This window comes from Balaenoptera musculus, chromosome 11, assembly GCF_009873245.2.
Source record: "Balaenoptera musculus isolate JJ_BM4_2016_0621 chromosome 11, mBalMus1.pri.v3, whole genome shotgun sequence".
In the NCBI taxonomy this organism is placed as follows: Eukaryota; Metazoa; Chordata; class Mammalia; order Artiodactyla; family Balaenopteridae; genus Balaenoptera; species Balaenoptera musculus.
In genome coordinates, this window is record NC_045795.1 from 63,363,181 (window position 1) to 63,387,146 (window position 23,966).

The following is a 23,966-nucleotide window of genomic DNA, read 5'->3' on the forward strand; positions in this document are numbered from 1 at the left end:
TAACAACATTTCATATTTCTTCAGCCAGGCATTTGAGTTCTCTTCCCCCACCCAGCCCACATCTGCCCCAGCATGCCTTTTTAAGTCCAGCTGCCCTCTACACATTACCGTCCATGTATACCACACTCTTCTACTTCAGAACTATTGCCCACCCTCTCCCATCAACCAAAGACCCTGCCGTTCATTGCCAGAGGTCAGAGTACAACTTATCCTTCAAGGGCAAGTGCACTTGGTACTCTCTCCTCAGAATCAGTGCTGTAACAAATTGAATTACCCTTGACACCCTTCCAAATTACTTAGTACCAATCTTTCTTGGCTGGTCTAAAAAAAATGGTTTCTTGGGATTTCACTATTTTATATGCTTGGAACCTCTGTAGAGACAGCCTGCTGAAAAACTAAGTCTTCAGCTATTAAGGCATTTGGTCCTGTTTAATTGGATTTGATGGCTTGGGCACACCTGCACTAAAGCTTTCAAATGAAATGCGCGTTCTGTTGCATGAGCCTAATTTAAAACTGGCCCAAGGGGACATTTTGTACAATTGGTGGAAAATTTGTGATATCATGTTGAGACTTAAAATGACTCAATTCAGCTTTGACAGATTTTTTTTTTTCTTTTTGGCTGCATTGCGTCCTCGTTGCTACACGTGGGCTTCTCTCTAGTTGCGGAGAGCAGGGGCTACTCTTCATTGCGGTGCGCAGGCTTCTCGTTGCGGTAGCTTCTCTTGTTGCGGAGCACGGGCTCTAGGCGCGCCGGCTTCAGTGGTTGTAGCTTGCAGGCTCTAGAGCGCAGGCTCAGTAGTTGTGGCACACAGGCTTAGTTGCTCTACAGCATGTGGGATCTTCCCGGACAAGGGCTTGAACCCATGTCCCCTGCATTGGCAGGCAGATTCTTAAGCACTGCGCCACCAGGGAAGCACTTGACTGAATTTTTGATGCAAAAAAAAAAATCAAGGAACTTTGGAAATTGGGCCACAAAAAGAAGGATGATAGACCATTAATTCTGGCAGTTGATAATGGGACAACTGCATATCCACATGCAAAAGAATGAATTTGTTATACTAAGTGAAGTAAGCCAGACAAGGACAAATATCATATGATATCGCTTATACGTGGAATCTAAAAAAAGTGATACAAATGAACTTATTTACAAAATAGAAATAGACTCACAGACATAGAAAACAAACACAATTACCAAAGGGAAAAGAGGGGTGAGGGATAAATGAGGAGTTTCAGATTAAAATGTACAAACTACTATATATAAAATAGATAACCAACAAAGACCTACTGTATAGCACAGGGAACTATACTCAATGTCTTGTAATAACCTATAATGGAAAAGAACATAAAAAAAGAATATATATATTTATATATATGTATAACTGAATCACTTTGCTGTACATCTGAAACTAACACAACATTATAAATCAACTCTATTTCAGTAAGGAAAAATTTTAATGCAAAAAAAAAAGAAAGAATGAATTTGGACTACTATCTCACAAAATTAACTCAAAATGGGCCAAAGACCTAAATAAAACTGTACAACTCTTAGATGAAAACATAGGTGTAAATCTTCATGACCATGAATTTGTCAATGTTTTCTTAGATGTGGTACCAAAAGTACAAGTAAAAGAAAAAAAACAAACTGGACTTCATCAAAATTTAAAACTTTTGTGCTTCAAAGGACACCACCAAGAAATTGAACCCACATATAAGAGAAAATATTTGCAAATCATATATCTGATAATGGACATGTATCTAGACTATATAAACTCTTACAACTTAATAATGAAAGATAACCCATTAAAAATGGACAAAGGACTTGAATAGACATTTCTACAAAGAAAATATTAAAATGGCCAATAAGCACATGAAAAGACACTCAGCATCATTAGTCATTATGGAAATGGAAATCAAAACCAAATGAGATACTACTTCATACCCCCTGGGGCGGCTGTAATAAAAAAGACAGATAATAACTGTTGTTTAGAATGTGGAGAAATTGAAACCCTTATACACTGCTGAGGGAAGATAAAATGGTAGAGCCACTTTGGAAAACAGTCTGGCAACTACTCAAAAGGTTAAACATAGAGCTACTATTTGACCCAGCAATTCCACTCCTAGGTATATACCAAGAGGAATGTACACGTATGTCCACACAAAAACTTGTATTTGGGTCATAACAACACTATTCATAATAGCCAAAAAGTGGAAACAATCCAAATTTCCATCAGCTGAAGAATGGATGAACAATTGTGGTATACCCATCATTTAAATAGTATTCCTCTATAAAAAGGAATGAAATACTGATACATGCTACAATATAGATTAACCTTGAAAACATGCTAAATGAAAGAAGTCAGTCACCAAAGACCACATATTGTGTGATTTCATTTATGTGAAGTGGCCAGAATAGGTAAATCTCTAGAGACAGAAAGTAGAGTGGTGGTTGCCTGTGGCTGGGGGAGATAGAATGAGGAAATGGGGAGCAACTGCTAATAAGTTCAAAGTGTTTTAGAGGGTAACAAAATGGTGTAATATTAGATTGTGGTGATGATTGCACCACACTATTAATATACTAAAAAGAGCTGAATAGTTGTGATAGAGACCATATGGTCCACAAAGCGTAATATATTTACTATTGAGCTCTTTACAGGAAAGTTTGCCAATTTCTCCCTTATAGTAAGTTTTAAATTGAAATGTGTGAGCCCTCCAACTCTATTCTTCTTTTTAAAAATTGTTTTGGCTATCCTGGGTCCTTTGCATTTCCATATAAATTTTAAGATCAGCTTGTCATTTTTTCCAGAAAGGCCTGCTGGATTTTGATAGTGATTGTGTTAAATTTATAAGTCAAATTGAGGAGATCATTTTTTAATTAATCTCAAATTGTCTGATATTTTACTAGTGAAAAACCTCTTCAACTGTCTTCTGTGTCCTTTTGATAAGAACTATATCATTTTTGAGCACTCCCTTGCTTTCTGGCATAAATTATTTCAAGCTCATTTCATAATTTTTCTTGTCACAGTCAAGGAGTTCTGGTTCTTTCAGTGGAGTCAAAATTTTGGTACTTGGTACTAGATCTTGGTACATTGCTATTGGGGGTGTTACTGCTCCAAAGCCCTCTCAGTGCACAGAGCTAGGGTATATTTGAATATAAATAAATAAATAGATACATACATAAGTAAATCCCCTATATACACATGCATACACATTTATATCTATTTATTATTTATGTCATTGTATGTGTATATTTGTATATTATATATGTATATACCTATATTAACATTCATGAGTGGTTCACACTGAATCCACTAGTTATAATCCAATACCGCAGAGTTCTTCCAGTTTTCTTCATTTCCATATTTGTTACTCCCTTCTTTGCAATGAGAAACCTGGCTTACATATTCCTTAGTATACCTATATGTTTATATATTTTATATAAATAGTTATAGCTGTGTCTATATCTATACACTATATACTATATTAGTCTATATATATTTATGTATGGTAGGATTGGACTTTCCAACATCTCTGTGACTATCAGAGACAGACTGTCTTCTTTCCTCATGTTCTAACTGGGAACCCAAGAGGTCAAGGAACATTCACAAGATCATTCTATTAGTGATGGACACAGGCCTTGCTGAACACAGGCCTCCCCACCCCCTGATGGGTTTGATTGTTTCCTGTGATTCCATAGCAAGCACAGACCTGACTCCCAGTAGGAGGATGTCTTAGATTGGCTGCCCTTGAAACAGACTCTGAGCTGCAGAGAGTTTGTTCCACAAACTTGTACAGCAAGTCTGTTAGAGAACATGCTCAGTAGACACAACTGTAAGGGGCAAAGGAGGCAGAACTGGGCAGAAGGAGAAGCCAACCAAGGTTGGAAATGAGGCCTCAGATCACCCTACAAGCAGATCTGGAGCTGTGGTAGCCCCCAAAGTTGATTCAAGTTGTGAGATGAGGAGCTGGCTTTTTTATCTCCACATCAGCCCACCATTGGCTATGGGCTGGCCCGTGGAACGGGGCATAGCCTGCATGGCCAGTTCCCTGTAGCTGAGGGCAGTTTCCAGTGAGAAATGCAGATATGAACTGTCAACAATTAATACTTCCAGCAGCTGAGGGATGGGTGCATCAGCTCTGAAGAGGGGATGGGGTAGAGCCCCACATAATCCACTAGAGGGAAAGAAGTCTAGCCTGCAGGCAGTGGTGTCAGACAAATATTCAGCATCACACAGGAGGTGGAGCTCAAGGAGCAGAATTAGAACAGGCAAGGGCAGCTGGCATTATGGCGCTAGAAACAGGTCCTGGGAACAGCTTACTGGGCATGAAGAGACCATATGGTGTGAGAAGGTTCTGAGCTGGACCTTTTTTTTTTTTTTTTTTTTTTTAAATAAGCATTTATTTTATTTTATAGCTACTTTATTTATTTATTTATTTATTTTTGGCTGTGTTGGGTCTTCGGTTCGTGCGAGGGCTTTCTCCAGTTACGGCAAGTGGGGGCCACTCTTCATCGCGGTGCGGGGACCGCTCTTCATCGCAGTGCGCGGGCCTTTCACTATCGCGGCCCCTCCCTTTGCGGGGCACAGGCTCCAGACGCGCAGGCTCAGTAGTTGTGGCTCACGGGCCCAGCTGCTCCGTGGCATGTGGGATCTTCCCAGACCAGGGCTCGAACCCGTGTCCCCTGCATTAGCAGGCAGATTCTCAACCACTGCGCCACCAGGGAAGCCCTGAGCTGGACCTTTTACTTCTGGCCTGTGTGTTTAGGTGCTGAATGGTCCAAGTAAAAAGAAATCGCAGGATCTCTCTGAGTTGCTTCCTTTCAATTCATCAACTTCAAGTGGCAGTTGTGATTTAGTTATGTGTTGCTTTCCTCCTTGAGTATTGAACTTAAGACAGTTGATAAATTGACCTCATAAAAAATATAAGCTCAAGGGGAATTCCCTGGCTGTCCAGTGGTTAAGACTTGGGCTTGGGACTTCCCTGGTGGTGCAGTGGTTAAGAATCCATCTGCCAATGCAGGGGACACAGGTTTGATCCCTGGTCCGGGAAGATCCCACATGCCACGGAGCAACTAAGCCCGCGCGCCACAACTACTGAGCCTGCGCTCCTGGAGTCCATGCTCCACAACAAGAGAAGCCCCCGCTCGCTGCAACAGGAGAAAGCCCGCACGCAGTAACCAAAACCCAACACAGCCAAAAAAAAAAAAAAAAAAAAGACTCTGGCTTTAACTGCTGTGGACCAGAGTTCAATCCCTGGTTGGGGAAATAAGGTCCCACAAGCTGTGCAGTGCGGCCAAAACATTCTGATTTTTACAATGGAGTCTTAGTCTGAGACTGGTTATGATCCTTGGATACTTCTGCCAGCCACTTAAAGACAACATAAAATTGTGGTGACGCTACCCTGAGATCAGCTCAGCCCACAGTTAAGTCCTAGAAGGAGGTACTTTTCTGTTCTAGTCAGGAGTCTTTGTCTTCTGTGGGATTTGTGCCTATTCTCCGTGTATCACATGGGGTTCACTTCCTTCTTGTGCTGAATCCACTTGTGTCTAATCCATTGACTATTCTCTCAACCCACTCTCTGCATTAACTCTGTTCCATGGGAGAGCCCAGAGGACACTCCTTTTATCAAAGCAGTCAAGAATGCACTAGCAGGGACTTCCCTGCTGGCTCAGTGGTTAAGACTCCGTGCTCCCAATGCAGAGGGCCCGGGTTCAATGCCTGGTCAGGGAACTAGATCCCACATACATGCCACAACTAAGGAACCAGCGAGCTGCAACTAAGGACCCACCTGCCGCAACTAAGACCCAGCACAACCAAATTAATCAATTAATTAATTAGTTTAAAAGAAAAGAAAAGAATGCACTGGCGAGGGGCTTCCCTGGTGGTCCAGTGGTTAAGGCTCTGTGCTTCCAATGCAGGGGGTGTGGGTACTATCCCTGGTCAGGGAACTAAAAATCCCATATGTCTCACAGAGCGGCCAAAAAAAAAAAAAAAAAAAAATGCACTAGTGAGAGAGGCACCAGCATCAAGAAAAAACAGTGGTGACTGGTCTTCGGAGGCTGGGGCTAACAGTAGGAGATGCTCTTAGACAATCAGCTTCATCATAGGATGCAAAAATAATAGAGGTCACGTGGTATAGGACTTAACTCTAAGAAGAAAAGTGAGCACAATTATTTTAATTAAAGAAATGCAGAAAGCTCTACAACTGGTTAATAGAAATGGGGTATAGTCATCATCTTACTTCATCTTCCCAACAGCCCAGTGAAGCCATTTTACAGAGAAGCAAATCAATGCTGGGAAAGACCAACACCTTTACCCAAGATCCACTGAAAGAGGCAGACCTGGACTCAACTGCATGGCCACCTGTCACCCAAGTCCAAGCATTAGCATCACACCACGCTGCTTATGGAAGAAGTATGAGACACAGTTCCAACCCCTCCAGTAGCTAACAGGTCTCTGGGAGACAGGATCAGCATGAACAGATTCAGAGGAGGAACAGAGATAATGTGTGATGAAACTTGATTCTATGGGATTTTCATCAGAACTCAGAGGTTGGCACTTACTGCACGGACCTACTGTATGAAGCAGGTGGATTGGCCAGCACAAGGGGTTGCCGTGGTGCATCGCCCAAATTCCCCTTCTGGACCCAAGGTACTTATCTCACTAGCTGCCTGTGGGTTTTAATCACAGGACATAGAGCTTCTGAAATTCCATACCATGCTCAATGCTTGGCTTCATCATAGCACTAGTGCTCCTTTAAAATTGTGTGGTGGATCATCTCCTAACCTTGAACGCTGACTGTAAACTCATTTTCTTCCTTTACTTTCTCAGAGAATTGCAGGTCAGCTACTTGCAAAAGTTCCTTTATCTTTGCCCTGGCATCTGCTTTCTTTCCCTTCAGGAAGCTCTCCTGCTCTTAGGCTGAAAACCTGGCTGCTCTGTGTCTGAACTGTAACCCAGAGTCATGATAAATACATTTATAGCATGTGCTATACTGAAAAAAACCCAACAACTTAGCTTCCTCAAAAAATTAGACATAGAATTACCAAATAATTCAGCAATTTCACTTCTGGGTACATACCCAAAAGAATTGAAAGCAGGAAATCAAACAGATATTTGTACACCAATGTTCATAGCAGCATTATTCACAATAGCCAAAAAGTGGAAACAGCCCAAATATCTATGGATGGATGAATAAATAAACAAAATATGGTTGGGATATTAATCAGCTTTAAAAAGGAATGAAGTTCTGATACATGCTACAAATGGATGAACCTTGAACATATTATGCTAAGTGAAATTAGACACAAAATGACAAATATTATATGATTGCACTTATATGAGGTACCTTTAATAGACAAATTCATAGAGACAAAAAGTAGAATAGTGGTTTTACAATAGCCAAGACATGGAAACAACCTAAATGTCCATTGACAGATAAATAGATAAAGAAGATGTGGTATATATACGCAATGGAATATTAGTCATTAAAAAGAATGAAATAATGCCATTTGCAGCAACATGGATGGACTTAGAGATTATCATACTAAGCGAAGTAAGTCAGAAAGAGAAAGACAAATAACATATGATATCACTTATACATGGAATCTAAAATACAACACAAATGAACATATCTACAAAACAAAAACAGACTCACAGATATAGAGAACAGACTTGTGGTTGCCAAGGTGGGTGGGAGGGAAGGACTGGGAGTTTGGGATTAGTAGATGCAAACTATTGTATATAGGATGGGTAAACAACAAGGTCCTACTGTATAGCACAGGGAACTATATTCAATATCCTGTGATAAACCATAGTGGAAAATAGTATGAAAAAGAAAAAATATATATATACATATATAACTGAGTCACTTTGCTGTACAGCAGAAATTAAACACAACATTGTAAATCAACTATATTTCAATAATTTTTTTTTTTTAAGTAGAATAGTGGTTACCAGGGCCTGGGGGAGAGGTGAGTGAAGTTATTGTTTAATGGGTACACAGTTTCAGTTTGAGATGATGAAAAAGTTCTGGAGATGGATAGTGGTGATGGTTGCACAACAATGTGAATGTACTTAATGCCACTGAACTATACACCTAAATACAGCACATGCTATAAATGTATTTTCTTCATAACCTTGGAACCGCAACTTTAGTTCATTTACAAGATGGAAAATGTCAGCTATATAATCTAGTTGCTAATACCAATCTTCTCTGTCATTAAATCAGATCAGATTTACCTATTGTCAGAAAAACGTGTTTATTTTTTACATCAAATAAATGTGTTAATACTTATTTCAAGGAACATGACAGTAACCACTAGGAAATAAATAAATCTATAAATCAGATTATTAAAATCTATCTAGTTTAAAGTGATATAGTTCTTGGGCTTCCCTGGTGGCGCAGTGGGCTTCCCTGGTGGCACAGTGGTTAAGAATCTGCCTGCCAATGCAGGGGACACGGGTTTGAGCCCTGGTCTAGGAAGATACCCCATGCCACGGAGCAACTAAGCCCGTGTGCCACAACTACTGAGCCTGCGCTCTGGAGCCCGTGAGCCACAACTACTGAAGCCCACGTGCCTAGAACCTGTGCTCCACAACAGGAGAAGCCACTGCAATGAGAAGCCTGTGCACCACAACGAAGAGTAGCCCCCGCTCGCCGCAACTAGAGAAAGCCCCCACGCAGCAACGAAGACCCAATGCAGCCAAAAATAAATAAATTAATAAATAAAGTGATATAGATCTAATATAATTAAGTTATCCATTTTATAATTATTTTATTAAAAATAAGATAATACATCAATATATTGTTTCTTACTAATTTCTAATAATGCAATGTAATGTGTAGCTAAAATTATACATTACTTGTGAAGCAAGGAGTATGATAAATGCATGGTTTCCCTGGGTAAAGAGTACATATGTGTATGTGGATGTGATTCAAATTCTAGTGTTTAGCTTTTTAAAAAAATAAATAAATATCAAGTATAAAAACAGTAAATAACTCCATATAGGAAATCTTTTCCTATTTAATGAAAGAGAAAAGTATTTACTGCTAAACACTAATTAAACTAGCATGTAATTTCATTTTTTTTTTTGGTCAATAGAAGGTAGACGATATTTAACAATTTTTAGGGAGTTCCCTTGCTGTCCAGTGGTAGCACTCAGTGCTTTCACTGCCGTGGCCAGGGTTCAGTCCCTGGTCAGGGAAATAAGATCCCGCAAGCTACATGACGCGGCCAGAACAAAACCAATTTTTAAAACAATAAGGGTTTACCATTATAACAAATACTTCATGATATGATTTTTTTTTTAATGAGTCTGAAAGACTTTTTCCCTTTTTTAAAAAAATTATTTATTTATTTATTTGTTTATTTATGGCTGTGTTGGGTCTTCGTTTCTGTGCGAGGGCTTTCTCTAGTTGCGGCAAGCGGGGGCCACTCTTCATCGCGGTGCGCGGGCCTCTCACTATCGCGGCCTCTCTTGTTGCGGAGCACAGGCTCCAGACGCGCAGGCTCAGTAATTGTGGCTCACTGGCCTAGTTGCTCCGCGGCATGTGGGATCTTCCCAGACCAGGGCTCGAACCCGTGTCCCCTGCATTGGCAGGCGGATTCTTAACCACTGCGCCACCAGGGAAGCCCTTTTTTTTTTTTTTTGGCTGCGTTTTGGGTCTTCATTGCTGCGCGGGGCTTTCTCTAGTTGCGGTGAGCCGGAGCTACTTTCGCCCAGGTGCTCGGGATTCTCATTGTGGTGGCTTCTCTTGTTGCAGAGCACAGGATCTAGGCGAACGGGCTTCAGTAGTTGTGGCTCGCGGGCTCAGTAGTTGTGGCTCGCGGGTTCCAGAGCGCAGGCTCAGTAGTTGTGGCACACGGGCTTAGTTGCTCCGCGGCATATGGGATTTTCCCAGACGGGGCTCAAACCCGTGTGCCCTTCATTGGCAGGCAGATTCTTAACCACTGCGCCACCAGGGAAGCCCATCATGATATGATTTGATAAAAATGATTTTAACTACCTAATCAAGTAATGCACAACAAATCTAAAATAAATCAGATAAAAGTTTTATCCAAGAAATCTGGAAAGATTTAGTAGTCCCATGAAAACGTTCCAGGTGTATTTAAAAGAATCACTGTCAATAGTCTGTACTTTTTTTCTTTCCAAGAATGATCATTTAAAGACCTGCTTACATTATATACATATAGAAAGACATTTTTGGCATTCAGGACAGAATTTCTTATCGTGCTTTTTTAAAATTGAAGTATAGTTGATTTACAAAATCGTGTTAATTTCAGGTGTACAACACAGTGATTCAGTTTTACATATATATATTCCTTTTCAGATTCTTTTCCCTTACAGGTTATTACAAAATATTGCGTATAGTTCCCTGTGCTGTGCAGAAGGTCCTTGTTGATTATTTTGTATATAGTAGTGTGTATATGTCAATCCCAATCTCCCATTTTATCCCTCCACTACCCCCCTTTCCCCTTTGGTAACCATAAGTTGGTTTTCTATGTCTGTGAGTCTCTTTCTGTTTTGTAAATAAGTTCACTTGTATCTTTTTTTTTTTGGCCAAGCCACGCGGCATGTGTGATACTAGTTCCCCAACCAGGGATTGAACCTACGTCCCCTGCATTGGAAACTTGGAGTCTTAACCACTGGACCGCGAGGGAAGTCCCTGTATCATATTTTAGATTTCACATGTAAGTGATGTCATATGATATTTGTCTTTCTCTGTCTGACTTACTTCACATAGTATGATCATCTCTAGGTCCATCCATGTTTCTGCAAATGGCATGATTTCATCCTTTTTTATGGCTGATACTCTTGCCTTTTTTGTTCTGCTCTCCAAGAGCTAGGCATTCTTGGGCAATAGTCAGGGGATAGAAGAGGCAAAATTATTGAATAAAAATTGTCAATACTCCCACTGCCTCTATCATTTATCCGAATTCAAAACTTGGGGCAGAATGCCCTGGTCTTAATTTAACTTTACTCTTAACAGAAATGAGCCCAAGACAGGGAGAGACAGGAAGCCCTCTCCAAGAGTAAAGAAGGGTAATGACTTTTTCTTATAAAGGGACAGAGGGCTATTGGTGATCCAGGCCTAGACTTGGGCCAACCAATGTTAGAAAATTTATGGGCAATGAAAAACTGGAAACATGTATCAAAGCCCTAAGAAGGCCTTCTCATGCCCCAGGGGAATCAGATCCTGGTTTGAAGACCACACATCTTGGTCATAGTGGAGCTGGTGAAGTGATATTGCCTCTTCACTCTACCAGATCCAGAAGGAATTGGAGGTAAATCCCTCAGCCAGAAAAGGGAGGGACTATGACTTTTTAATGAGTAATTAATAATAATAACAATAATACCTTTTCTTCTTAATTTATTCATAGGTTTTCATGAATAAACTATATACTATTACTTTTTATTATTTATGCCTAGGGCTCACACACACTGGTTTTCATGTTTACTTGACATTAAAATTGACAAGAGAGATCTTTTAATTCTTTTAATAGTTAGCCAAAATTAGATTTTCTCTTCAGAACTTTTTTGTTTGGAGATCTGTAATCATTTTGTGACTTTGTTTAAGTTCCTATATTGAGATCACCCCAGAACACTTTTTAAAGGATCAGTCTACCTAAACTGTTACACTTGGGAAATGGCTCAAGAGATGCTAATTTATCAACATAATGAAATACCATGAAGTCAACAGAAACGGCAATGTTGAAGGCAAACGATGTGGTTGTGTACAATAGCATTTTAAAAAATTTTATTGGAGTATAATAGATTTATAATGTTGTATTAGTTTTAGGTGTACCACATAGTGATTCAGTTATACATATACATATATTCATTCTTTTTCAGATTTTTTTCCCATATAAGTTATTACAGAATATTGAGTATAGTTCCCCATGCTATACAGTAAGTCCTTTTTGGTTATCTATTTTATATATAGTAGTGTGTGTATGTTAATCCCAAGCTTACAAAGCATCTTAAATGCAGAAACTAGAACACTGATATCAGTGAGTCAGGTTATGTTGGTTCAGAGCTGAATTGGAGAAATTTAACATATTAAGTGGGAGATATATGAGGAATTTTTTCCCTTAAATCGTTTTCTTAGTGTGGTTAAAATATGTGTTGTACAATAAAAATATGCAGTGTATGTTGAGAGCAGTGATCACTGTTAATGAGTAAACAAAAGTGTTCCTTGCAAATTAATTAGTAAGTAAAAGGACTTTCAAAGGGCAACGAGCTTAAGTTATAAAAGGGAGAGTTGGTTATAGAAAAACCTATTTGGCAAAAGGCTGCCAAAGAGACCCTAAAACATCTCTCCAGGGGGTAAATTCAAGAAAGGCCAAAGTAATAGGCTTATGGGGTAATGAACAAATCTGCAGAATAAAGGTCCAAGGACCTGTTGCTATTGATAAGCTTGAATATTTTGACATCCCCTCTCAAAGCAAGAAAACTAGCCAAGGCAAAGGGAAATGTAGTGTGTATAAACTCAACAACCACATATCAAATGTGTGTAAACCTCTGCCTCTGTGTTTCAGCATTTGCCCCCCTCTCAAGGGTTCTCCTCTTTCCTCTTTCCCTCCTTCCTGGGATCCTGGGTAAGGAAGCTTGAATACGGGGAGTGGTTGGTCCTTGCTCATTAACCTATTTATCCACTTGGATTCTGCCTCTGCTCTGGCACCTCACTGGGATGTGCTGGCCAGTGAAGCTGACCTCAAGCTCCACTGCCTGGGAGTCTTCCTCAGCCACAGTTACTCTACAGCTCAGTTGCTTTGTTGGTTCTGATGTCATGTTGAATGTAGCACCATGTTGAATAGAGTACCACTGTGTGGTAGGGCCCTTTGGATGCAGCACTATGTTGGTGGTGGCAACATGTTAGAGGAATTCCATGTTGGATAGAGTGCCACATTGGCAGCAGTGCCATGTTGGATGTAGCACCATGTTGGCAGTGGCACCAAGTAGACGGGGGCATGTTGGTGGGCCATCTGTGATTACTGAGTGCTGCACGGGCTCTCTAAATGACTGCTCCAGGGAATCCAGGACAAGCTGTCTATTCTGGTATTTCTCATCCCACCCCGAAACTGTGGGTCCTTAATACACATACTGTCCTTGGAAGTTCAATCCTGAGAGAAGTGTGGAACTAGAGCCCCATCTCTGACTTCTTCCTCTCTTCCAAAAAATCTTAAGAAAGTAAAAATCACCCATCATTCCACCCTACATAGATAGCTACTGATGGTATTTGCATAATAATATTTTTATTTGTGTGTACATTTGAATGAAATGGTACACGTTATACATAATGTTTTATAATACTTTTATTTAGTAGTGTATTTGTCAGTCTTTGTGTGTGTGTGTGTGTGTGTGAGATCTTATTTATTTATTTTAATTTTTCTTGAAATATAATTGATTTACAATGTGTTAGTTTCAGGTGTACAGCAAAGTGATTCAGATATATATATGTATATATATATATTCTTTTTTAGATTCTTTTTCATTATAGGTTATTACAAGATATTGAGTATAGTTCCCTGTGCTATACAGTCCTTGTTTTTTATCTATTTTACATATAGTGGTGTGTATATTTTAATCCCAAACTCCAAATTTATCCCTCCCCTGCCTTTCCCCTTTGGTAACCGTAAGTTTGTTTTCTATGTTTGTGAGTCTATTTCTGTTTTGTAAATTATCTTTATTTTTAATGGCTGTATACACTTCCATGGTATAAATGTACAACTCATTTAATCAATTCCCTCTTCATTTTGGGTGCTAACAATTGTTCACTCTTATATAAACAGTGGTGTATATCCTTGCAGAGAAATCTCTGTTCATCACCATGATGTTTTCATTAGTAAATTTCCTAGAATTAGAATTTCTGGGTCAAGGGATAAACTAAAGTGGTGCATGCTCACTGTAAAAATTCAAACAACACAGGAGTTTATATTGCTAATAGGTGTATACACTTCCAGCCTTTTTTCTCTGCATGTCCACACACATATATGCGCACATGCACAGACACACATTTATGAAAGGTAAAATGGTATCATACTATGTATATTGTTCCACAGCTTGCTCTTTTATAAAAACTAGAGTAGATCATGAACATCCTCCTAGTCTATAAGTTTACCTCATTTTAAGTTGCAGAGTATTCCAGAATAAAGGTATATTTTGTAAGCCATTCCCCAGTGGACAGACATTTAAGTTGCTTACAGTTTTTCTCTCTTATAAATTGTGTGGCAGTAAATATTCTTGTTTGTATAACTTTGCACACTTGTGTGAGTAATTCTTTAGGATCAATTTCTAGAAGTGGATTTCTGGGTCAAAATGTGTTAGGAACATACTGAAGTTCAGTCTCAGCCTTGGTATTCTACCAAAATTTGATATTTGCGTTTGGTTTTAGCCAAATAGCAAAATGCCTATCTCGTGATCACTTCTGACTTTCCTGACCTCGTCATCAGTGATCACATGGTAGCCCTGGACATCAACAAGTCCATCTAGTCGACCAAGCTCCTGCTTTGCTTATTGACTCTGGTAGGTAGAATAATGCCCCTCCCCCAAAGATGTCCATTTCTAATACCTGAAACAGTGAATATGTTAGGTTACATGGCAAAGGGGGATCAAAGGTGCAGACAGAATCAAGTTTACTAATCAGCTGATTTTAAAATAGATTATTCTGGATTATCCGGATGGGTACAAGATAATCACGAAGGTCCTTAAAAGTGAAAGAAGGAAGCTGAAAAGAAGTGTCAGAGGGAGACAAGACTATGGAAGAACAGTCAGAGAGATGACTTTGTAGATGGAAGAAAGGGGCCATGAGCCAAGGAATGTAGACAGCTTCTAGAAACTGGAAAAGGCAAGGAAATGGATTCTTCCCTTTTGTCACCTTGATTTTAGCCCAACATCAGACTTCAAACTATAAAATAATAAATTTGTATTGTTTCAAGCCACTAAATTCATGGTAATTTGTTACAGCAGCAACAGAAAACTAATACCGTCATCAAGAGATTTCTGGTCTAAGAGAGCTAATCTGGTTAAGTAAGTATTTATAGGATGGAAAATCAATGAAGAAAATGTTTCATGAGTGTCCTTGACAATGGAACACACATGGTAAAGCTTGTGAGTGGTTTTGGAATCAGAGGCATACAGTGCTTTGTCTATACCTTTCAGATGTTTCTTCAGACAGTCCCTTTAGTGCAGCAGGATGTGTTGGTCAAAGGCAGAGAACGGGCTGCTTTCATCATTTTTCTTCAGGCAAAGACATTACCTGACCTGTCAGAGATTTGGGAACTGTCTTGTCATACATATACAAGTTGAAATGGCAGCCATTAGGTGTTTAAGTACAACGATAACAAGACTTATCACTATTTTTCAATAATAATACCAACACAGTAGGACTTACTAACAACCAATTGTTGCTTACGATAAAAATAGTTTGCAGGAACCTGATAAAGAGAACTGAAACCAATTTAATTTCCTCTCTCTGGATTAAAAAAAGTACTGGGTCCATGCATACTTTCCTGTCATTATACACTGAGAACAAGCAAAAATAACTTAGCTATTTGTTCCAACAAATACTTGCTCCTAGAAGACTATGAACTAACAAAAAGAGCTTACTTATCAAAACTAGCATTTTACTCATTGACACTTGCCTGAAGACTGTTGCCTCACTGTGCCTACCAATCCAAAATTATTGTTATAAATTCTGCCTAATCTCGATCAGTTTCCTGCTTTGCAAGACCCTCCTTTAAACTACCCAGTTTGGGCCCTAAAGCCCTGTAAACATCCTTCTCTGACTTTCCCCTTCTGAGAAATTTTTATGACTTTGTCAATTTGGCATTCTCTTTAATGCTGTAAGTTTATTAAATTTAACTTAACTTTAACAGGTCTTCAGGGGGTCTTTTGGAGAGTCTTTTCCCAATAGAGATAACCTTGAGAGTGCTAGTATACTTTCCATGAACCCTACTCTAAAGATTCTCCTATATTCTCACTCCAGGGAAGATACTGAAGTTGGTGTGTATGCAGTGGAAGCTGAGTATCACATGGATATTCATAAACAGTTTTGTTTCCTTAAACACAAGTCACCTTGCTCCACAGCAACAGTTCTAGGTCCAAAGTCAAAGGAATCTATTTACTAGAAATAAAAATATGTAAGTGAAAGTAGCAATGTTACATCTACTATTTAGTAAGTGTTTTCTTCAAGTAAAGCAAAACTCTTCAGTTTGTGTGTTTGCTTCAGTGAAACTGTATCACCAACTTAGCCTCAAATCCAGGAATTGAAGAGGAGATAAATCTTTACCCAGTCAGCTCGCTGCTAGAGAGGAAGGAAACTTTAATAACTTGATGACAACATCACTGTCAGCTGAACACTTTACTGCAGAACCTATGGAAATAAATCTGGCTCCTCCACTCACCTTTGCTGACTATACTGAAAATGAATGACTGTTTAGTATCACAGAAGTACATGTAACAATCGAGCAGCCCGTGTTACTTGGAAATTATGGTGCCCATAAGTATTAAAATGTAAAACTTAAAAAATTTGGCTACTAAAATAAAATAATTATAATTATTTATAAAAATAAATAATAATTACTATATAATAATTTTGAAATAATTTTAAAATAATTCTAATTAAAATTTGTATTTGAACAAAATGTGTTTATGGTACACCTCTGTTATACACAATTAAAATTGTTAAAGGTATCACCAAATTTTTGTGTTTTTTTTGTTTTTTTTTTTCTATTTTTTATTTGTTTCTTTTATCACCAAATTTTTATCCAAAAAGTTTGTACTAATGTAAAAAGTATGTACCGATATACATTTTTAAGGCTCTGGAGATAGACTACCTAACTGTCCTCCAGAAAACATGAGCCAGTTGATTCTGCAGCACTGAAGAAGAATGTCCATTTATCTGTTGTTAAAGGAGAATTTTTCAAAAAAGTTATAATCGTGAACAGGAATAAATAATGGGCATTTATGAATTGCAAAGTCTTCATAGACATTAACTTGCCTGGTCCTTTTAGCATCCATGTAGTAGGGAGGGCAGTAACAGCTGCTGCCTCCATTTTACAAATGCAGAGATTGAGCCTCAGAGAAGTGGCACCTAAGGTCACAGACTCTGAGTGGTAGCATGTGGACTTGGCACGGGGTTCTCAGACCCTGTGTTCCTTTTTCATGTACCTGGCCACATATGTGACCACATTCTCTATGCTCTCAGCGTCTCTGGGAGCCTTCCAGTTCCTCCTTCAGCCCCTCTCACCTTCTGCAGGAGAAGGCTAGGCACAGCCCTATAGCAAAGACAGTTTCTTCCACCCTTGCCATCTCTGCCCTTGCCATCATTCCCAAATTTAAGAACAATACTTGTCCACTTGGGACTACCCTGGTGGTCCAGTGGGTAAGACTCCACGCTCCCAATGCAGAGGGCCTGGGTTCAATCCCTGGTCATGGAACTAGATCCTGCATGCATGCCGCAACTAAGAAGTCCGCATGCCGCAACTAAGAAGTCCACATGCTGCAAGTAAAAGATCCCTCATGCCACAACGAAGATCCCGCGTGCCTCAACTAAGACCCGGTGCAGCCAAAATAAATAAATAATAATAATAATAAAAGAACAATACTTGTCCACTCCACACACACTCAACTCTAGCATCCTAATGCTTTTTACAGCTTTTCTGGACAGAGCAGATTCTCCTTCAAGGGGTGTATAATAGGAAAATCCCACTTGTTTCTTAAAAGCCATTTAGTTATCAAATCACACAATCATGGCTGACCTTTGACGTAAGCCCCTTCCCTGCCTGCAATACTCCCTCTTTTTTCTTCCAGCCATTGCTGATACATTTCTGCAAATAGGGTGCCTCTCCCTTTATTGTTGGAAAGCTGAGCTGGTAAAAATGTCTTTCATCTGCTCATATAAAAATATCTTTCTAAATTAAATGTTATTTTTGTTAAGAAAAGCAAATTATATTTAACAGAAAAATTTAAAAATATTTTAAAATTTAAGGGGAAAAATCACTTCCAGTATCATCCAGAAATAAACACTTTTGACATTTTAGTCTTTTTTATTCATATATATGTGTGAATATCTCTGTATATGATGTAATTTTCAACTGATATGTTAAGTAACTTTTCCACAACTGCTTTTATAGAATCACAGAATCTAGATTTAGAAGAAAACTCGAGGCCTTCAAGATCTTTCTTCCTGGTTTGAGGGCTTTGATTGGGTCTGCCTAGACACTGCTTGTATCCTCCAGGAACTGGGAGCCCAGTTTGTACCAAGATAATCCATTTCTGGGTTGGAAAATTCTCATTCCGTTTTTGTCTCCTGAAATGACAGAATATGAATATGAATATGTCCTATTTGGATTTCTCTTCTCAAATTGAATATCCCTGGTTTCCATGATTATTCCTTGCTTGACAGAATTTTCAGAGCCACTCATGATGCTGGTCACCCTCCCCAGGGGAGTCTGTTCACTTATAACACTGCCTCCAGTCCCTGACATGAAGTCCCAAGTGCAGCCTGGCAGATGTGGTGTGCAGTGGGGCTGCTACTTCCCTAACCCCAGACACTTGACCTCCAGTAACACTGCCCAGGATGGCACTATATTTTTAGCAGCTACTTTTACTGTAAACTTTTGGGTTGGTCTTAAAAAGCCATCAGTCAGGATTAATTGGAGAAAGATAATGCCAGTCTGAATGCTGCCTTTTCAAATCCAAAATCTATTTTGGGGAGTGGAAAGGGAGCCTAACATTGGTTGGTGTCTGTGTGTGTGTGTGTGTGTGTGTGTGTGTGTTTGTTCACCATCTATCAGATGTAATGCTGAACACATTCATATCTTTATTATTATTATAGTTATTGTCACTGTCATGGCAGTTTCAGTTGGTTAAGGTCCTACTGTGCACTAGACATACATTAATTTCATTTCACAGAGCCCCAGGATAATTAATTGTTCTTTTACACATGAGGAAAGGAAGGCAGGAAAATTGGACAACTTGTTCCAAGGTCCCACACCAGTAAGATGTTTACGCCCATGTTCTACCCCTATATCGTATTGCCTCAGAAAAGTGCAACCACTGATCAACAGTCAAGTTCAGAGTGAGACTCCTGGTAATTCCCTGGCAGTGCAGTGGCTAAAGACTATGTGCTTTCACTGCGGAGATCCTGCAAGCTGATAAATGATCAGATTTTTAATATAGTTCAGAGGTTAAAGTCCACTAAATTTCTTGACAGATTCAATGTGGGGTGTAAGAGGAGTGAAATACAAAACTAAGGATTTTAGCCTGAGCAATAGGGCTGAGATAAGGAAGGCTGTAGGTGGAGCATGTTTTGGGGTGGCATTTGAGCATTTAGGTTTTTTGTGGTTTTTTTTAAATAAATTTATTTATTTATTTATTTATTTTTGGCTGTGTTGGGTCGTAGCTGCGTGTGGGCTTTTCTCCAGTTGGAGCGAGTGGGGGCTACTCTTCACTGCGGTGTGCGGGCTTCTCACTGCGGTGGCTTCTCTTGTTGCGGAGCACGGGCTCTAGGTGCGCGGGCTTCAGTAGTTGTGGCACATGGGCTCAGTAGTTGTGGCTCACAGGGTTTGGAGCACAGGCTCAGTAGTTGTGGCGCACGGGTCTAGTTGCTCCTCAGCATGTAGGATCGTCCCGGACCAGGGCTCGAACCTGCGTGCCCTGCATTGGCAGGCGGATTCTTAACCACTGCGCCACCAGGGAAGTCCGAGCATTTAGTTTTAAACATGCTGATTTGTAGATATCTTAATAGACACTCAAGTGGAGATGCCAAGTTAGCAGTTAGCTATACAGGTATACCTTGTTTTATTACATTTTGCTTTTTGCACTTTGCAGATACTGCGCTTTTTACAAATTAAAGATTTATGGCAACCCTGCATTGAGTAAATCTATTGGTGTAAATTTCTAACAGCATTTGCTCAACTTGCATCTCTGTGTCACATTTTGGTAATTCTCACAATATTTAAAAATTTTTCGTTATTATTATACTTCTTATGGTGATCTGTGATCAGTGATCTTTGATGTTACTATTGCTAAAGATTACAACTCACTGAAGGCTCAGATGATGGTTCGCATTTTTTAGTAATAAAGTATTTTTTAATTAAGGTATGTACATTTTTTAGACATAATGCTATTATACACTTATTAGACTACAGTGTAAACATAACTTTTATATGCACTGGGAAACTAAAGAATTCATATGACTCGCTTTATTGAGATATTCACTTTATTGCAGTGGTCTGGAATCGAACCCACAGTATCTCCAAGGTATGCCTGTACAGTTTTGGGGATCAGGAGAGCAGCCAAAGCTAGATATATAAAATTGAGAGTTGGCACATGGATGATGTTTAAAGCCACAAGGCTGGATGAGATCACCAAGAGAGTGATCTCCCTATTATCTCCTCTGGATCTGTGATTAGATGTTTCCTAAATCTTCTCATTCTCTCCACCATGACTCTTATCCGTGCTTTCAATTTTCTTTCTCTTCCTCCCTCTACGCTACAAGTCCCAGCAGTTTCTTCAGATCCAACATCCAGGTCATTAATTCTCTCTTTCGCTGTTTCTAGTCTGTCATTTTAACTTTTAGAACTACATTTTCTTCATTCCTAGAAATTCTTTTTAAAAAAATATGCACTCTATTTTAGTAGCCTTTATCATATGTTTGACACATACTTTGTCTTTATTTAAAACATAACATATATATTGTATAATCTTTATCCAGTAATTTGTTATCCGAAGTTCTTATAACTCTGATTCTGTTTACACTGTGCCTCCATCATGATACATTGTTTCCATGTATGCCACATGTGCACACATGTGCATGCATGTGCATGGGTGTGTCTGTGTGTGTGTTTAATCTTTGGAGCTCATGTTTACTAGGGCTTTGTGGGAATGCTGTGTAGCTGGATAAAGGGCCTGAACACTAGATTTTAAAATTTGATTCTACTAGGTGTTTCAACCTTGGGAAAATATTTTTTTTCTGTCTAAAAACAAACATTTAGATCTCCAGTTTTATTGAAGCCTTGGGCTAATTTTTATGCTAATTCTTCAGCCTGGTGGTTCCTGGACCACACAGTGTAAATTTGAATCCCAAACCTGTGCAGGGTTGCAAATTCTCACAGGACCTGTTCTCCCTCATCCCTGGGGATAGTTTCCTTGTTATTTCTCCATGTCAGTGGGGAAATTTTTTTAGCTCACCTCCTCATCAGGTGCTACCTTTATGCAAGGGGTCCCATTTCCATCTTCCTATGAGGCATGGGCCATAGTCTTGTTTCTCACACTTACATGGGCATTAACACTCAAGAGCAACCATCCGCTCACACACCTTCTACCAGCCACAGCCGGTTCACACACTGACCACTCTGGTTTTCAATTCTCCAGCTCCTGGCAGTTCCCTTTCTTTCCTGCAAATTTAGCTTTGCATTTAAAAGAATGTTACACTTTAGACAGTATCTCTGTTTGTAGCCAGAGTGTTTTCAGGTTACCTTATCTGTCACAGTGATGGAATTGGAAGTCCCTTTAGGGGTGATTGTGATGGTCAGATTAGCTCAGCAGGAATTATTTTCTAGAACAACAGGCATATTTGAGTGGACATCATGCCCCTCAGCTCCCTGTCATGTTGGAAGCATCTGCTCCTGTGAGGAGTTTGCATGGAGGGTGATCTACAGAGCACCGTTTGGCTTATTCCTGTGGCTCTGCCCACGCTGATGATTACTTGTTTCAGTTTGTGCCAGAACTGACCGAGGCGTATGTGGTGATGAATGAGCTAGAGACAAATGGGACCAACTGCCATGACAGAGGCCCAGCCTGCCCTGGCCTGTGGGCCCCAGGACTGGCTGTCCAGGAATTCTGTGCAGGGACGTCCAGCATGCCACATGCCATTCTAGCCAGTGACAGGGAATGAAGGGAAGGGGGACTGGTTATACCACAAATGGCTGCTTCCTGTGGCTTCAGCAGGATGATGTACCCCTGTTTACTATGTTCTATTTCCTGAGCTGCTCCAAAGACGTGGGAACCCCAAACAAGTCCTGGTAAGGGCAAGGGCAGCCAAGAAGGGAAAGAATCTGAACTCTCTAAGGCCTCCAACTCATCAGCTGGGATGATGAGCAGAGCCTGGACATATCTGCCTGTTTGGCCACATTTAAAGGAAACATGAGGACTGACCAACAAGGCTGTGTGTACACCATAAGTGCTGATCAGTGACAGCCCCCCGTGTATCATCCAGGGGAATGAAGTCAGGGGACTCCAAAGCTGCTCCGGGAAGCCTTGGCATAGGAGTCTCTGAAAGCTGTTTCAGGACCATTGTGTATCTGCCAGTCAGTGAAAGAGAAAGGGGGTGGATAGGAGAGAGGGCAGAGACCTTAAGGAAAGCCTTCAGCTTTCTTTCTTCAACAAAACCCCCATCTGGCTGCTCACTGATGGGCTGAAGAACAGAACCATAGGGTCTTTGATTGGAAAGATGCCATTTAGTTCAACCTTCCAGCTAGTGCAGGTTCTGCAATCTCCGTGCCAGACAGCCTCCCACCATGGGGTTCTCACTGCTAACTTCATGGTAGGAATGATCTCATTTTAAGCCTCTTCTTATTTTGAGGTAAAAATCTGCCTTTCAGTCATTTCCACCTACACCCCATCCTCTCCTGGTTGCTGAGGAAGAAGCGCCTCCTGCCTTCACTGGCTCAGGAACACAGAGAGGATTCCCTGAGAGAACCTACAGTCTCACCCATGAGAACCAGGGCTCCTCGGACCCAGCTCATCCCCAGGATGGCCATCCAGGAAAGGAAAGAGGCTGACCAGTGGGACAAAGGCCTGCCAGAGGGAGACTGGCTGAGCTACTTCTTCACTTTCTTACTGGAGACTCAGTTAGGACCCCACCTGTACATAGGGAAGACATCCTCCCAGATAGGAAATAAAATAAAGTTCTTGGATGAGCGCCGAAAGCTGAACTAGAAAGTTATTTTATCCTGTCCCTGCATATAAGACAGTGAATCGAAACCAAAAGTGTTCTGTGAAGATATTCGAAGGTGTCCTTTGAAGGCTGTTCCTCCTGGCAGGTAGGCCATTGTGTGTTCTCTGGGCTGCGCCCAGCCTTGGAGCAGAGGGATTGGAGTCTGGGCAGGTGCTTTGGCAGTGCCTCTAGAGCAGGCAGGAGTAGCTGGGGGTTTCGTCCTTCAACACACTGGCAGTGAGTCCCTATTTTCTATGTGTCTGCTGGAGGCCCATCATGGTTTTCAAATAATTGTGCTAGACACAGAAAAGGGGAGAAAACAGAAGTTGATTAGGGCATGCGGACCTAACAAGGACTCAGAAGCCACACCACTTATATCCACCCCATCATTCTTCCTGCAAATATCACTGTTTGGGGACAAGGATTCCCTTTGACTAGCCCCAGTTCTGTGAGAAACAATGTTCCATTCCATCCCTCTCATTCTTTCATCCTAAAGAAAGTGTGTAAAACTGTTTTTAAATGTTTAAAAGGAGACAGGCATGTTTCAAGGGCCCACTTGAAAGTTTCTGACAAGAAGTAGGTTCAAAAAAAGAAAAGAAGAGGGCTCTCTCTCCAGAGGGGTGGGGGCCCATGTATTCTGAAGGGCCTTCCCTCGGCAAATCAACCAGATGTTCGTGAATCCTACCCTTTTAATGAACTGCTAGGCTCTTGGAAAGCATGTGGAAAAAGTAAGCTGAAACAGAATCAGTGCGCAGGGCAGTGAGCAAGCAAATGCTAAAACCAACATGGAATTTGGAGGTGAATCCTAGATTCCCCACATGGTGAATCTGAACTGAAACTGAAGCTCCCACATGAAGCTGGAATTATTTTACCCCAATTTTTTATTGTGGTAAAATACACATAACATAAAAATTTCCATCTTAACTGTGTTTAAGTGTACAGTTTAGTGGTATTAAATACATTGATAATGTTGTGCAACCATCACTACCATCCATCTCCATAACTCTTTTCATCATCCCAAA

The 23,966-nt window shown here is 40.2% G+C and overlaps 1 protein-coding gene and 1 long non-coding RNA gene across 6 annotated transcripts in view; one reads left to right on the plus strand and one right to left on the minus strand.

Annotated features, from left to right (window-relative positions):
• The window catches only part of LOC118903179, a 46,741-nt gene extending 30,212 nt beyond the window's left edge, over positions 1 to 16,529 (plus strand). The window contains exons 1-4 of one of the 4 annotated variants that reach the window (XR_005021742.1): positions 10,654 to 10,690; positions 14,395 to 14,525; positions 14,967 to 15,029; positions 15,988 to 16,529. This is a non-coding gene — a long non-coding RNA (uncharacterized LOC118903179). Of the gene's footprint in view, positions 1 to 6,253; positions 6,648 to 10,653; positions 10,691 to 14,394; positions 14,526 to 14,661; positions 14,856 to 14,966; positions 15,030 to 15,987 lie in introns of those variants that run through there. The other 3 variants (XR_005021743.1, XR_005021741.1, XR_005021740.1) reach the window with 3 other exon arrangements.
• Positions 16,530 to 20,722: 4,193 nt separating this feature from the next.
• The window catches only part of KIF9 (kinesin family member 9), a 48,114-nt gene continuing 44,870 nt past the window's right edge, over positions 20,723 to 23,966 (minus strand). For both annotated transcript variants that reach the window (XM_036867942.1, XM_036867941.1), the window contains one exon: positions 20,723 to 23,240. In XM_036867942.1, coding sequence (XP_036723837.1) covers positions 23,190 to 23,240 — 51 coding nt within the window. In that variant the 3' untranslated portion in view covers positions 20,723 to 23,189. The remainder of the gene's footprint in view (positions 23,241 to 23,966) is intronic.